We start from the raw sequence: 13,111 nt of genomic DNA, 5'->3' as shown, positions 1-13,111 counted from the left end.
AGTAACTTAATTTGTTTCGCCGGAAACGAATTAATCACGTTCGTGATGGAAAAGCGCTAGGTCACGTTCTCAATAAAATGAGCAATGCTCCCATAACAGAAACAAAAGGGATTGGTAATGGAAGAATTTCATTTTCAGACCTACGCTAAAAATTTGATTGCAATGTATCTTATTTATATAATAACAGCTCCATTTCTTGTTGAAAGTGTATATCAACGTTTTGATCATGCGAACTGTTTCATTACCACAAACAGAGTAACAAAATATATTGATCAAGTTACACAAAACTGGGTTAATATTATGAAACATCACTGCGATTCTTCCTCAAAGAAAAGCAGATTTAAGTGCAATATTGAGTCTTATCAACCTTATGTTAGAACGTACACTGCCTTAATTATTATTAAACGTAATGATATCCAAACAAGTCATATATGTAATGGTGCACTAAAAAGGTTGCTACTAAGGTAAATTATAAGGTAAATCCTGTGATGAGGGGAAAAAGTTTCTCGTTCTTTGAAATTACTTTTTTTGTGGCTACGATCGATTTCAGTATATGATTTCATATTCGAAATAAGAATGAACTTCGTTGCTGATAACTCATATTTAGTCTAAACGTACATAATTCAAATTATAAAGACAGCTGCGAAGTGATTGAAAACAATCTGATTCATGAGAGTCATAAATATTTTAGTTCAAACGATAACTTAAACTTACAATGAATGTTTTCTTCGTTTTTCTCCCTTTCAGCCTTCGTTAAAAGAAATAAGAATTTCATTCTTTTTTTGGAAGGAACAAAAATTAATAAAGCAATTCATCTCCTTTAACGAGCTACATTAACAAAGTTTGTTCCCTGTACAATTCGTTTGCAACGATTACTTGGACATTTAAATAATCATGTGTAGCCTCTCAAACTTCTCGCCAGTGGTAAGAAGTTACAAAAAGTACATGGGGTTGTTTACTCCCAAGAATGATAGATTGTCTGAAATACAAGCCAGTTTATTGCTGTTGGAAAAGACAAATATACCAAAATTAAAAGTTTAAAACTGAGTATTTTTCGCGAATTATTGATGTGGCTTTTTATTAATTTTATTTTGGTTGCTGTTTGCTGTAATAAGATCATACATGAGGTACAATGTATTTGCACTGTGTACAGCTTTTATCTGACAGTTGTGTAAAACAGGAACAAATATTGATCCAAACGATTTATCAACCCTTTGTCATAATCAACAACATTCACGCAAGCCTAGAAACAAAGTAAAAACCCAATACACTCTCTACATTAACGCATTAAATGTGTACAGCCTTAACCTAACAATACAAGTTAACGTTACTAACGCAGATGACTCGAGAAATTTGATCCCACCATCATTAATTTCCTTAATTCATTATTGTTTTCTAATAAGCAGCGAATGAAAGCAAAAATGTTTTGTGAATCTGGGGGATTTTTCAATCCTTACAATCAAAACATTCATGAAAGGTTACCGTGCGTTCCAAGTGGAATTCGAATTCGAAAATATTGGTTTTTCTGGAGGAAAACCGGAGTACCCGGAGAAAAACTTTCGGAGCAAGGACGAGAACCAACAGCAAACTCAACCAACACATTGCTTCAATTCCTGGAATCGAACCCGGGCCACATTGGTAGGAAGCGACTGCTCTCGTGACTGTGTCATCCCGGCCTGCTCCCCTCAAGTGACCACAAAGTGAAATTACAAAGTTTATTCAGTTCAGCTGGAGGAGCATAATAACTTTTTCACTCCATTCCGAACATCGTTCATTCTCCAGAGGTAAAGACACGGGTTGAGGGAAGACGACAAAAATACAAGTACCAGGGAAAAACCGACTGCCACGGATATTTCCGAGTTTAAGCCTTCAAAAACATAAAGCCCAATAGAGACGATGAAAGGTAAAAAGCAAAACGAAAACGATGCCAAAATGTATAAAATGGTAACCGTGGATTTCTTGTACTTCGCCAGATTTATTGCCGGTTGGCCAAATCGTTGGGCTGGTTGACCTGCCTGAACTTGCAGCTGATGAGAATGAATTATTTGTAGCACTTTAAAATAGGCAAAAAATATTATTACAAAACTAAGCAACATTAGCGCTATAATGGTAAGGTAATAAGTACTCCCAGTTGAGCCTTGGTTTATAGTTTCCAGTGACCGTAACACGACTATTGGAATAGGAATGAGAAAAAACGCAATGGCGATGGAACATCCCCGACGCGATGTTACCAAGGATCTTCGAGACATGTGTAGCCATCTTTCAACAGACATAAGCATTAAAATAAGAATTGTGACGAATACAAAATACGTAGCACTGGCATCCGCAATTGATTCGAACGTCACATACAGCAAAGGCCTCTCAATAGCTCTTTCCAGTGGGTCAACGGTATAAAGCAAAATGCTTGCAACATAAGCAGGTTGAACAATGAGTCCTGTACACAGATCAGTCAATGCCAGTCCACTCAAAAGAATATGGAAAGATGTCCTCTGGAACGTCTTCTTCCAAACTGCCGCCAATATCAACGCATTGCCCACCACTGCCACCGGAGAAAAAACGGCCAAAGTGACCGCGATTGCAAGGCTGGTTGCATAAATGTAAGGAACTTCTTGGTCGCCATTGTCTGGCAAGTCACGAGAAAAGGACAAATTATATGAAGAAGAGGAAGTCGTGTTGTTTAACATGGCTTCGCTTTGTTCATGAACGCTTAAGATTGGTTCTTTTGATTCACTTCACCGTGAAACTTCAGGCCGAAGCTGAAACGTACGAGAAGATCCCAGACCTTGTCCCTTGAAGTGTACCTTTATATCTCTTCTCTTCGTTTAAATACTTTGCAAAGCCTTCGCTCAATTCGCAAACGGAATGATGAGCATTGTCAAAAATAACGACGCACTTTTGGATGCCCCCAGTAAAGAGTCAATTACGGCAGAACGCCCTTTGTTTAAAGGTCTTAGATATGGTATTTAAAAACCGTTTGCCCGTCATAGTTTGTAGGTGATCCTAATCCCGAGTGAAACCAATGAGGTTTCGGTAGAGGTATAATCCTATTTTTTTCCGAAGTCACTATATTTGTTTTTGACAGTTGCAGCTGCCCCATTAAAAGCTTTCTGTTGTCATAGTTACAGCAAACATACGCGTGACATTGTAAAATATTGGATAAGGTGGAAGATTGAGTTCGGAAATTAATTTGTCACACTCAATTTAGTAGAAATGTTAAGTTTCATAGATTTCTGATTTAAACTTCAAGGAATATAACAAAAAAAGAATTGCGATTTTTACTCGTGGATATGCTTTAGCATCCACGAGTGTAGTGGCTTTCCGTATGCAAATGAATCACTCACTCCGGTGTAACGGGAAGTGGAACAATAGCCAATCGCACAGCAAGGGAGACAATAGGGTGATTGGTGATTGGTTGATCTTTGCGCTAGTACCCAGATTCTTCTTACATACGCGCGAACTTAAATTTCAAAAACAAATATGGCGGCCGAAAGGGCGAATTTAGTTGTCTATGCTTTGTTCTGGGGATTCGAATAAAAATAGCACTGTATCAGGACAGTGGATGAAAATAGCAAGGATCTTTTTAAGCGTTAGGAAACTTTGCAGAAGTTTTCAAGTTTGGGAGCGATCTTATTCTTTCGATCCTGCGCCGCTGTGTGGAAATGTTCCGCTCTAATAGATAGAGAAGATTTGTTGTGTTGAAGGATTTTTTTTAGTGTGATAAATGTTAAAAGTGGAAGGAGTTTTGCTCTGTCGGTAGACGGCGAAAGTTCCGACGGCTTTGTCAATAGAGGACGTAAGATAACTTCAAATCTTTATATATGCTTGCACACTTTATAAACTATTGTAGTGTTTTGTTTTTTGAGGAGGGAGCAATTTTCTAGAAGTAACCTTTAATCTTTAAGCAAGACAATGTTCAAATTGCAAGCTAATACGGATAATAGTAGGTCAGTGTTGTTATACGAATTCATGTGGTCGGTAACATAATATGCACAATAAAGAGATCGTTCCAAACTGTTACACCGCGGACCAAAATGATTCCTTAATTATAGGGATTTACAAAATATTTTATATTTCATCGTTTTCTCGTCAAATAGAGTAATTTTGTTTTTGTTGATGTTTAGGTTCTGTTTGAGGGAGATACACATTGGAGATGTTTGAATACAGGAGAAATATTTCAAGTCGAGTTAGCTTTGTGTCATGATTTTCTTTTAAGTACTGTACTTGTAGATCATTAATTCAATACAATGGATCGAAAAGCTCATTTTTAAAAATTTCTGTTATTCCCAGGTTGATAGCTATTCTTCTACACATTAAAGTTGTTTATTTTGGTCTCAAACTAGGTGCTCAGTTCCATGCAAAACTGATATCGATTTATTAGAGAGTCAAGATGTCTTTCTTGCTGTCAACTTAATCTTAGAATGCATTATTATTTTTTTTGTATTTTATTAATTTTTTCACTTCAGAAGTTACAGTCAAAAATACAGATAGAATATATGGACTTATTTGCTGACCCTCCCTCCTCTCCCTCAAATAGTCACACACATAAACTTAACAAAACACAATCACACAGCTAACAACAAGCGCTTAGAGAGGAATTAAGATATTATAACATAAATTGTGGATGCACGTTTCAAAACACCTATTTATCTTCAAAAGCGACACTTGCTCCATTTCAAAGAGTGGGCTTGCCTTTTGTTCTTCCATGTAGAAATTAAAATTAAATCTGGCATTCTAATAGGTAAACTGACTTGATTCGTACTAAGAGAATATTAAAGAGTGGTTTTGAATTGTTGATCCTACAATAGTATATATATTGTTTAGCAATAAGAATAATGTGATTCAACAACAGAAAGTCCTCCTTCCTTTGCCAGTCACCAAATATTATATCTACAGCAGATAGTGATTCAACCTTGATATTTATGTTGTTGCACCATATTACAAGTTTCTCCCATAGCGTTGCAGTGAAAAGGCAAGTCACAAAAAGATGTTCAACGGATTCGTCATTCACACCACAAAAGGAACAGGTTGAAGAATCTATTTTGCCTATTTTCTTTAAAAACGTATTGGTTACTAGATACCTGCTCAAGACCTTATATTGAAATTCTCGTGATTTTGTGTCAAGAGCGACTTTAAACGGCAAGCTATAAATTTCCCTCCATTTCAAACAGACATTATCAAAGCTTTCATTATACCTAAACTGTGCTGTTGGCAGAGTTACTAATCCAGAAATTAATTCGCTATAGATGCTTTTAGACAACGCTTTGTCGATCAAAACATTTTGATTATTTAAAACAAGTTGAATTTGATCATGAAGAACAAAAGGTCTCTTATTCACGTACCCATTCATTTTCAGAGATTGCCGCCACGGTGCAGAAATAGCGTCGATAAGGGCCATTAGACCAAAAACGTCTTTCGGAGAAAAATCCCGTTGCCGTATATTGCATTGACTGATAAATTGTTTACCTTCCGTGACTAAATCACCTATTCTGATTAATCCCTTACTAGCCAACCTTATATTGAAGACAGATTTACCCTTAATACAAATGAATTTATTATTCCATATGACAGTGTTGGATATTTCTTCATGTGACATTTCAAATTCACTCTCATATGCAGCTGCGGAACATTGTGTGAAACACTTTAAACATTTCTGGTAAAAGCTTTGAGGATTAATAGGGAATCTTTTAACACCAAAATCACAACAGAGAATAATTTTATCCCCAACTGGTTTCAGGTAGTGTGACAAAATTGTTTTCCAAGCGCAAGGCTCCTCATCTGCAAATCTCTTGCAAACCATTATTCTTTGGGTCTTAATAATAGATTCTAAATGCGGGGCTTTCATTCCACCATCTTTAGTGTCACCAATTAGGGACGTTCGTTTTACCTTGTCTTTGCTTTTCCAGATAAAATCAAAGATGATCTTATTGGCCTCAGTTATAACTTCTTTATCAATGCAAATTGAACCAGCTCGATACATTAACATCGGAATCACAAAGGTTTTTATAATCTGAATTCGTCCGATGATTGTCAGATTCCTCCATTTCCATAATTGGAGTTTTGTTTCGATGGCACCTTTTATTTCTATGAAGTTAAGCTTCTGTCTCAGAGGACGGTTATGCGTGAAGTACGCTCCTAGAATTTTCACAGTTTCCTTAATCTCAATGTTCACTGTACTTCGATCTTGAATGGGAGCGATAATAGAATTCCTCACGCACACATGTTTCGGCACGGTGCCTTGTTTAACCGTGCCGAGACCACCTATGTTTACACGTTTAAAATCAGGAGTGCCGTGCCAAAAAGTTGGCGACACCGAACCGAAATTTTGGGTTGCCGTGCCGATTTTTTAGTGCGTGTAAATGGGGTTTGAGTGCAGGTGTGACCGACGCTGGTGACCAGTCTAGAGTCCAGCCAGAGTGACTGGTCAAGAAAGTTTTGCAAATTGTTTTGGCGAGTAGTTTACAAACATTCACACATACTTTCACAGAAAAGCAAAACTCCAACGAAAAATTGGACAAAAACCGTTGCAATTGACCTCAACCAGGTTACAAAGCTTGAAGTTTGCTGTGATGTGAAAAGTAAGGAATATCTGTTCAAATATGATGCCGATAGAAATTCGGTAATGGCGAGTAAACGATTACAAACGTAGTGAAGCGAATGGCGCTATAATATTGTGGGGTCAGAAATTCCTTCTGGAATAAAGGTTAGTTTTGAAAATGTTGTTAGAGGATCACAATTGCTTGTGTGTAATAGTCTAAAAATTTCGTTAAAAGTTTTTGACTCGGCTCAGTCAACGTAATACTCCCACACGAAACTGTGGTCAAATGTCTTGGTCACTGTATAAAGCGAAAAGATTTCATTTTCCGTAGGTCTGTACTCTGATAACACACAAAGCAAGTCAAAACGTGGCAAGGACATCAGTCACGCTACCAGCCTTGGGCTTGTAGAATTGCCATCTGAACTTCGGCAAAGGCACCATTAAAATCTCGGCATTTTAATATCAAATAAAAGGGAGCGCTGTCTTTTAAAATCATTCTGATACTAGAGTCCTTCAAAAGGGAGGGATATGGCAATTGTTGAGAAATGATTCATCGTTAACATGATAAGGGTTTATCAGTCAATCACAGAAGTACGGGGGCCGTTTTGTTTTTTCGGAGATAAAGAAAAAGCCTAAAGTGCTCCACCACTGGCTAATCTATTTCCACCTCGAGAGATGAATGGGCTTTGCAGGAAATTACATGAAAACGATTAATTGGTGTTGCAATCTTCCCAGTATTGATTTTATTGGCAGCCGGTGAAAGTCATAAATTAGGACAGTTACATGCCAAGTCTCACTTCCCAGTCGACGTTTGTGCAACAACCCCAAGCCATGTCAAACAATACAACTTGTTCTTCATGGAGCAACTCTTCAATCTCTGCCAGCTCCAAATATAATTACAGTGAGGAAACGTTTTACCCTTTTGTAGGTACTTTCGCGGGCTCAATCATCATCGCTGTATTGTCACCGGTTGCAGTGGTGGGTAATGCCTTGATTTTGGTAACGATTTGGAAGACGATCTTTCAGAGAACAGCTTTCCATACTCTTCTAAGTGGATTAGTGTTCACTGATTTGTGCACAGGACTAATAGTTCAGCCTGTCAACGCTGTAACCATTTTGCTCTACAAATTAGACGCCAGGACACCTCTCGATAGGCCATCACTATTTGTCGCTTTTGAAACAATCGCGGATGCCACTGCCACGTATTTTATATCCGTTTCAATGCTTATTTTAACGCTTATGGCTGTGGAAAGATGGCTGCACATGTCTCGACGACCATTGGCACTTGCGTCGCTCCGGAAAGTCTTAAGTGTCATCGTATTTTTGGTCATGCCAACTCCTCTAGTTGTATTTCGATCACTGGAAACTATAAAGCCCGGATCAGTTTGGAGTATGGTACATATTACGAATATAACAACAATGTCATTGTCTTTCTTCATCACATTTGTTGCTTACTTTAACGTTTTACGAATTATTCGTAGTCAACAACTACAAGTGCAAGCCTTGAACGGGCCGCCTCAAAATTTTGGCCGTCCCACGATAAACCTGATAAAGTACAAGAAATCTGTGATTACGACCTTGTATTTTCTTGCTTTATTTTGTGTCTGTTTCCTACCTTTTGTCATCACTACTGGGGTATTTATTCATGGAGGTTCAGCCTCTTACTCAGGACAAAATGTGGCATTTAGCGCTTCCAGGGTACTCCTCTTTTCATCGTCTTCTCTGAACCCATTTCTTTACCTTTGGAGAATGAGTGATGTTCGAAATGGAGTAAAACAGTTATTTTGTTCTAGAAACTGACAAACACCAAGACAATTTTACATTGATATTAGTGGTATGACATTATAACAGAAGAGTGCGGAAAGTCCCTCAGATTTAAAAAGCATACAAAACAAGTACGTTTATTAACAGAGTGGCCATGTCAAACAGCACGATATTGCGAGAACGACGACTCCTACAATTGTCCATTAGATATCACGATGTTGCTTGTATTTTGTCTTCCTCTATCAAAACAGGCCTTTACCTTTGGAGAATGAATGATGTTCGTAATAGAGTGGAACACTTATTTTGCTCGAAGGAAAAGTAAAATTTACATACACACTCTCCAGGGATTTTTGTTGAAGATAGGCCCATCTGATTACTAGGACTACCCTTATGTACATTAACCAAGATGACTTAGATTTTTACTATTCTTCCTTCAACGAAGAAAACCTAAATTGCCTTCTTTTTTTTCTGTCTTTTCACCTGTCCTACAAATTTTTTGACTCCTTAGTAAGATCATAACCTGTACATCTGAAATTAATAATCGTTGTAAGTTAGTATGGATGAAGATTAAGGGTATATCAAAAGTATATTTTCACAAAAATTGATGGTAATCTTATTTATTGTTGATCAACCAACGCAATATAAAATCATGTAAAATGTGGACAGTATCCTCCTAGGTCACTTAAAGTAATTTAACAAATCATCAACCTAAAAGTAATTTCTCAAATCCTGCTGAGAAAAAAAAAGCAGTACCAGGGAAGATGTCAACTTCATTTCCAACTTGCGTGATAAAGTGACTTCGGTGACAAGCCGTTTTTAATGAAAAATAATAAATAGTGATGGTTTTTGAGATAATTGAACATTTATCTTTTGTTTTATCAATTCATATTAACTGATGGAGGCAAATATGAGATTTCAGTAATTAAATTTTTTCTCATTAAACCAATGCAGCCTGACCCTTTTTACGTGGCAGCTGTTACTATGAAAAGCAAATAAAGTCGTTTTGAAAATAGCTGGAAAACATTTTTTAACATTAATGGAATTATTAATGATCGTTCGTGTGAAATTGCCAACTTGCTTGAGGTGATTAGTGATGCTGTACAATTGTAATCGTAGGGCATTGTTTTTCATTAACTTTTTTTCTTCGAAGTGGAAATAATATATATATTTAGCCAAGCCTAAAAGCGGAGCTCCAATTTTTTTCATAGCATTTATAGAAATCTGCTTAGCGTATGAACGTAACAACGTTACCACTTCCTCATCCTTTCTGCAGTTATATATATTTTCAGTGCATATGCAGCAAAAACTGTCCATCAACAATAACAACAACAATGTAATACAGAGGGCAAAATTACACACTCCTGATAGGTCGAGCGGCGAAAATACTCGCTCCTTATTGGCTGAGCACGCCAGTTCTAGATTTCGTTGGTTTCTTTATTTTGTGTCCAAAAACAACGAGTTCTTTCAAGTTCTTTGGAGTTCGACTGTTTAAGCCGAGTTGTTTGTACCACAAATACATGGAAATCAAGTGCTGCAGATAGAAAGAAAATTCCTAAACGTTAAGTTTTCGTGTCTTACAAGAAACAGCAAAATATCTTTTGCGTCAAAGCTAAAAACTTTTATCGGATTGACATTTGTTTAGCTGAGAGACTGAAATCAGTCATGGCGAACAAGTGCTTTCACCTCGCTACTTCTCCTTACAACGAATGATAACCGAGCGTAACAGTGTCCTTTTGATGGGAAGAAGGAGGAGGTCAAATTCAGTGGAAGAAATTACTTCGTAAGTTCCTTTATATCCACCGTTTGCTATTTTTATCGATCTATTTTCGCGGATTTTCAAGCGGTAGGAAGCTTCACAGCGCAGGTGAACAATAACCTGACATTGCGTTTTATCGTTATTAGTTTACTCCTGAATTAAACTTATATTCTCTCTTCATTGCATGTGTAAAATTTACAACTCAGTCAATATTGCTCCTACTGAAATTCAAATAAACGTCAAGAAAAGGAGAATACGGGGAAATCACTCTTGGTTGCTTGGCACAGATCTTTAGTGTGTTTACAACTGAACGAGAAATGTGCGGTGCGAACGAAACTGCCCCGAAACAAAATGTTCAAAAATTAGTTTCTCTACGAATATCTATCCTATCGAAGCGATTGAAGTATATTTGTAAAGCTTGAAACACGTAATTTAAAGAAAAAAACATTGATTGTTGCTCAGAAACGCATTAGACTAGTAAACAGCTAGCAAGTTGCCTAAATTGGTAGAAGCATAGGGGGCCCACACCATGTGTCTGTGTAGCCGATTGTTATTATATAGTAAATGCACTGGATTTACCGTTTGCTTCACCTATTGCGATATATCGCCAACTATGTATATAAATCAATGATAAATAAACGTTGAATTACCTTATCTGTGGTATATAGTCGTCCTTTCACCTCAAAAGCGGTTTTTTGAGCGATTTTGAAGGAGTTTGAGTTCGCCGTTGACTTATTCCATATATAAGAAGGAGAAGGGAGGAATCAAAGTTTTGAAAGGGTTCCAGCGCCGGAGCGGTTTTTCCCCCAAAAACGCATTGCTCCGCTTTCAAACTTCACAGCATAAAGGTCAAAAGATTCAGGATTCTTCTCGTACCTTCCAATCGAAAATCCATCCAAACGGCCCAGAGCTAGTCCTCGAAGAAAATCAAAATCCCACAGTATTCGAGCGACTGAAATGCGTAGCAAGATCCATACGTGCCAGCCACAAACCGTCCCGCTGATTGCCCCTTTCTGATTGGACGACGTTAGACAATCGTTCAATCAGAAAGGGGCAATCAGCGGGGACGGTTTGTTGACTGTAAACGTTAACGAATGGAAAATATTACAAAAAAGTCTTTGGTGTTCGGTAGAATTATTTTAGAGCTTTTAAACTTGCGTGCGTTTACAAACACATGAGAGCCGTGTGGTGCCATGAAAACAACACGACCACGAAAAATATTTTTCAAAACTGATTTATAATTTCTACACAAATATCGATGATATCGAGAATTTACAGTGCGTCGCACTGTAATTGACAATTGAAGCATCTGTCAGTAAAGCCTTAAACACGTAACATAAAGAAAAATTATCGATTGTTGCCTGAAAAAAAGCATTTTCGTTTACAAATGACCTGCAAACGGCCGTCGAATCACGTAAACATGATATTTTCTGCGAGAGCAAGGTAGCTCCCGGGGAAAAATGTTTGGAAATTCAAAACTGTGTCAATTCTGCTCCTATAGTAATAGTTGTAGTATCTAAATAAACGTTAACACATTGTGAGTACGGGAAAATAGTATTTGGCTTTTGGTACAATTATTTCAGAGCTTTTAAACTTGTGTGTGTTAAACACACGAGAGCCGTGCGGAGCGAATGAAAAAAAACGGTCATGAAACAAAATGTTCAAAAATTAATTTCTATACGAATATCAAAGGTATCGAGAATTTAATAAACGATTAAAGTATCTGTGTAAAGCTTGAAACACGAAGCATAATAAATTATCGGTTTTTGCCTGGAAGAAATTATTTTAATTTACAAATGATCTGTTAAACGGCCGTCGGAATTACGTAAACATGGTATTTTTTGCGAGAGCAAGTTATTAAAATAGCTCCCGGGGAAAATGTTTGGAAATTCAAAACTGTGTCCAGTGTGCTCCTAATTATTAATAATTCTAGTCTCTAAATAAACGTTAACTAAAGGAGAATACAGAAAAATACTCTTTGGTGTTTGGTAGAATTATTTAAGAACTTTGAAACTTGCGTCTGTTTACAACCACATGAGAGCCGTGCGGTGCAAATGAAAAACACGGCCACAAAATATATTTTTCAAAAATTAATTAACTTCTCCTCGAATGTTAGTGATGTCGAAAGCGATTAAAGTGTCTTTGTAAAGCTATTTTAGAGTTCTGAAAGTTGCCATAACTGATCACAAACGGGTGATATAGACAAACGTGAGGCTTCTTTAAACTTACTTTCCCGGCCGGCCTGCTCTAACTTGCTATCTATCGCTCGCTTTCACGTTGAACTTTGCTTAATCGTCCCCACTTTTTTGATTTCTTTTACTCTCTCTTTCTCTTCTTTCTACGTTTGTCAACATATCCAAAGAAAACATGTAAATTGACTTTGTATTTTGTGTTCTTTATCATTTCTGTTGTAAACGCACCTCGCCATGCAACTTCCCGCCAAACAAACACGGGCGCATTAGCATTGTGGGATTGCGTACGGTCGGACGGACGGCGTACGGTCTTACGGGTGGACAAGTGACGTCATAACCAAACCAAAATTTTTCGCTTTCACGGGTTACCAAATTCTCTTAGCGATGGGGCTCCGCCCCGCGCCTCCGGCGCGTGGAGCTCCGCTATAATTAACTGGTGTTACTCGAACATGTCACCATTCCTTATATTTTAAGTGTTTTCTCTCGCGTTTTCTCAAGGAATTTATAATTTTAGGACTGCCAACAGAGCAACAGAGGTCGGGAAAATGATATCCATGTTGTTTCTGTGCCTGTCTTCGTCTCTGAATCCTGCTATTTATATTTGGAGAATGAATGACATTCGAATTGGACTAAAAAATTTACTAAGGAAGCTTTTTTTTACAAAGCTAACTGTCACATTGCACAAAATTCACGTTTCTGTAGAGCAAGCTTCCCACTGGGACATCAAAAAAAACAAAAAAACAAAACAAAAACAAAGAAAATGCAAGTTTAACTGGATGAAATCCCTTTGTTTTGGATGTCCTACTTGTTCTCTAGCATGGCGGATTCTGGACCATGTGGCCATTAGGTGCAAAGGGCCTATTA

The 13,111-nt window shown here is 37.4% G+C and overlaps 1 protein-coding gene across 1 annotated transcript; it reads right to left on the bottom strand.

The window, feature by feature from the left end:
- Nucleotides 1-1,724: 1,724 nt before the first annotated feature.
- On the bottom strand, nucleotides 1,725-3,161 carry LOC146472283 (high-affinity lysophosphatidic acid receptor-like). Its single transcript, XM_085119816.1, has one exon. The coding sequence runs from the start codon at nucleotides 2,682-2,684 to the stop codon at nucleotides 1,725-1,727; it is 960 nt and encodes a 319-aa protein (XP_084975942.1). The 5' UTR covers nucleotides 2,685-3,161.
- Between the last annotated feature and the right edge of the window lie 9,950 nt (nucleotides 3,162-13,111).

The sequence above is a fragment of the Pavona decussata genome, unplaced genomic scaffold, assembly GCF_977016875.1.
Source record: "Pavona decussata unplaced genomic scaffold, jaPavDecu1.1 SCAFFOLD_100, whole genome shotgun sequence".
Lineage (NCBI taxonomy): Eukaryota > Metazoa > Cnidaria > Anthozoa > Scleractinia > Agariciidae > Pavona > Pavona decussata.
Note: the sequence above shows the minus strand (reverse complement) of the source record. Positions and strands in the feature narration are given on the sequence as shown.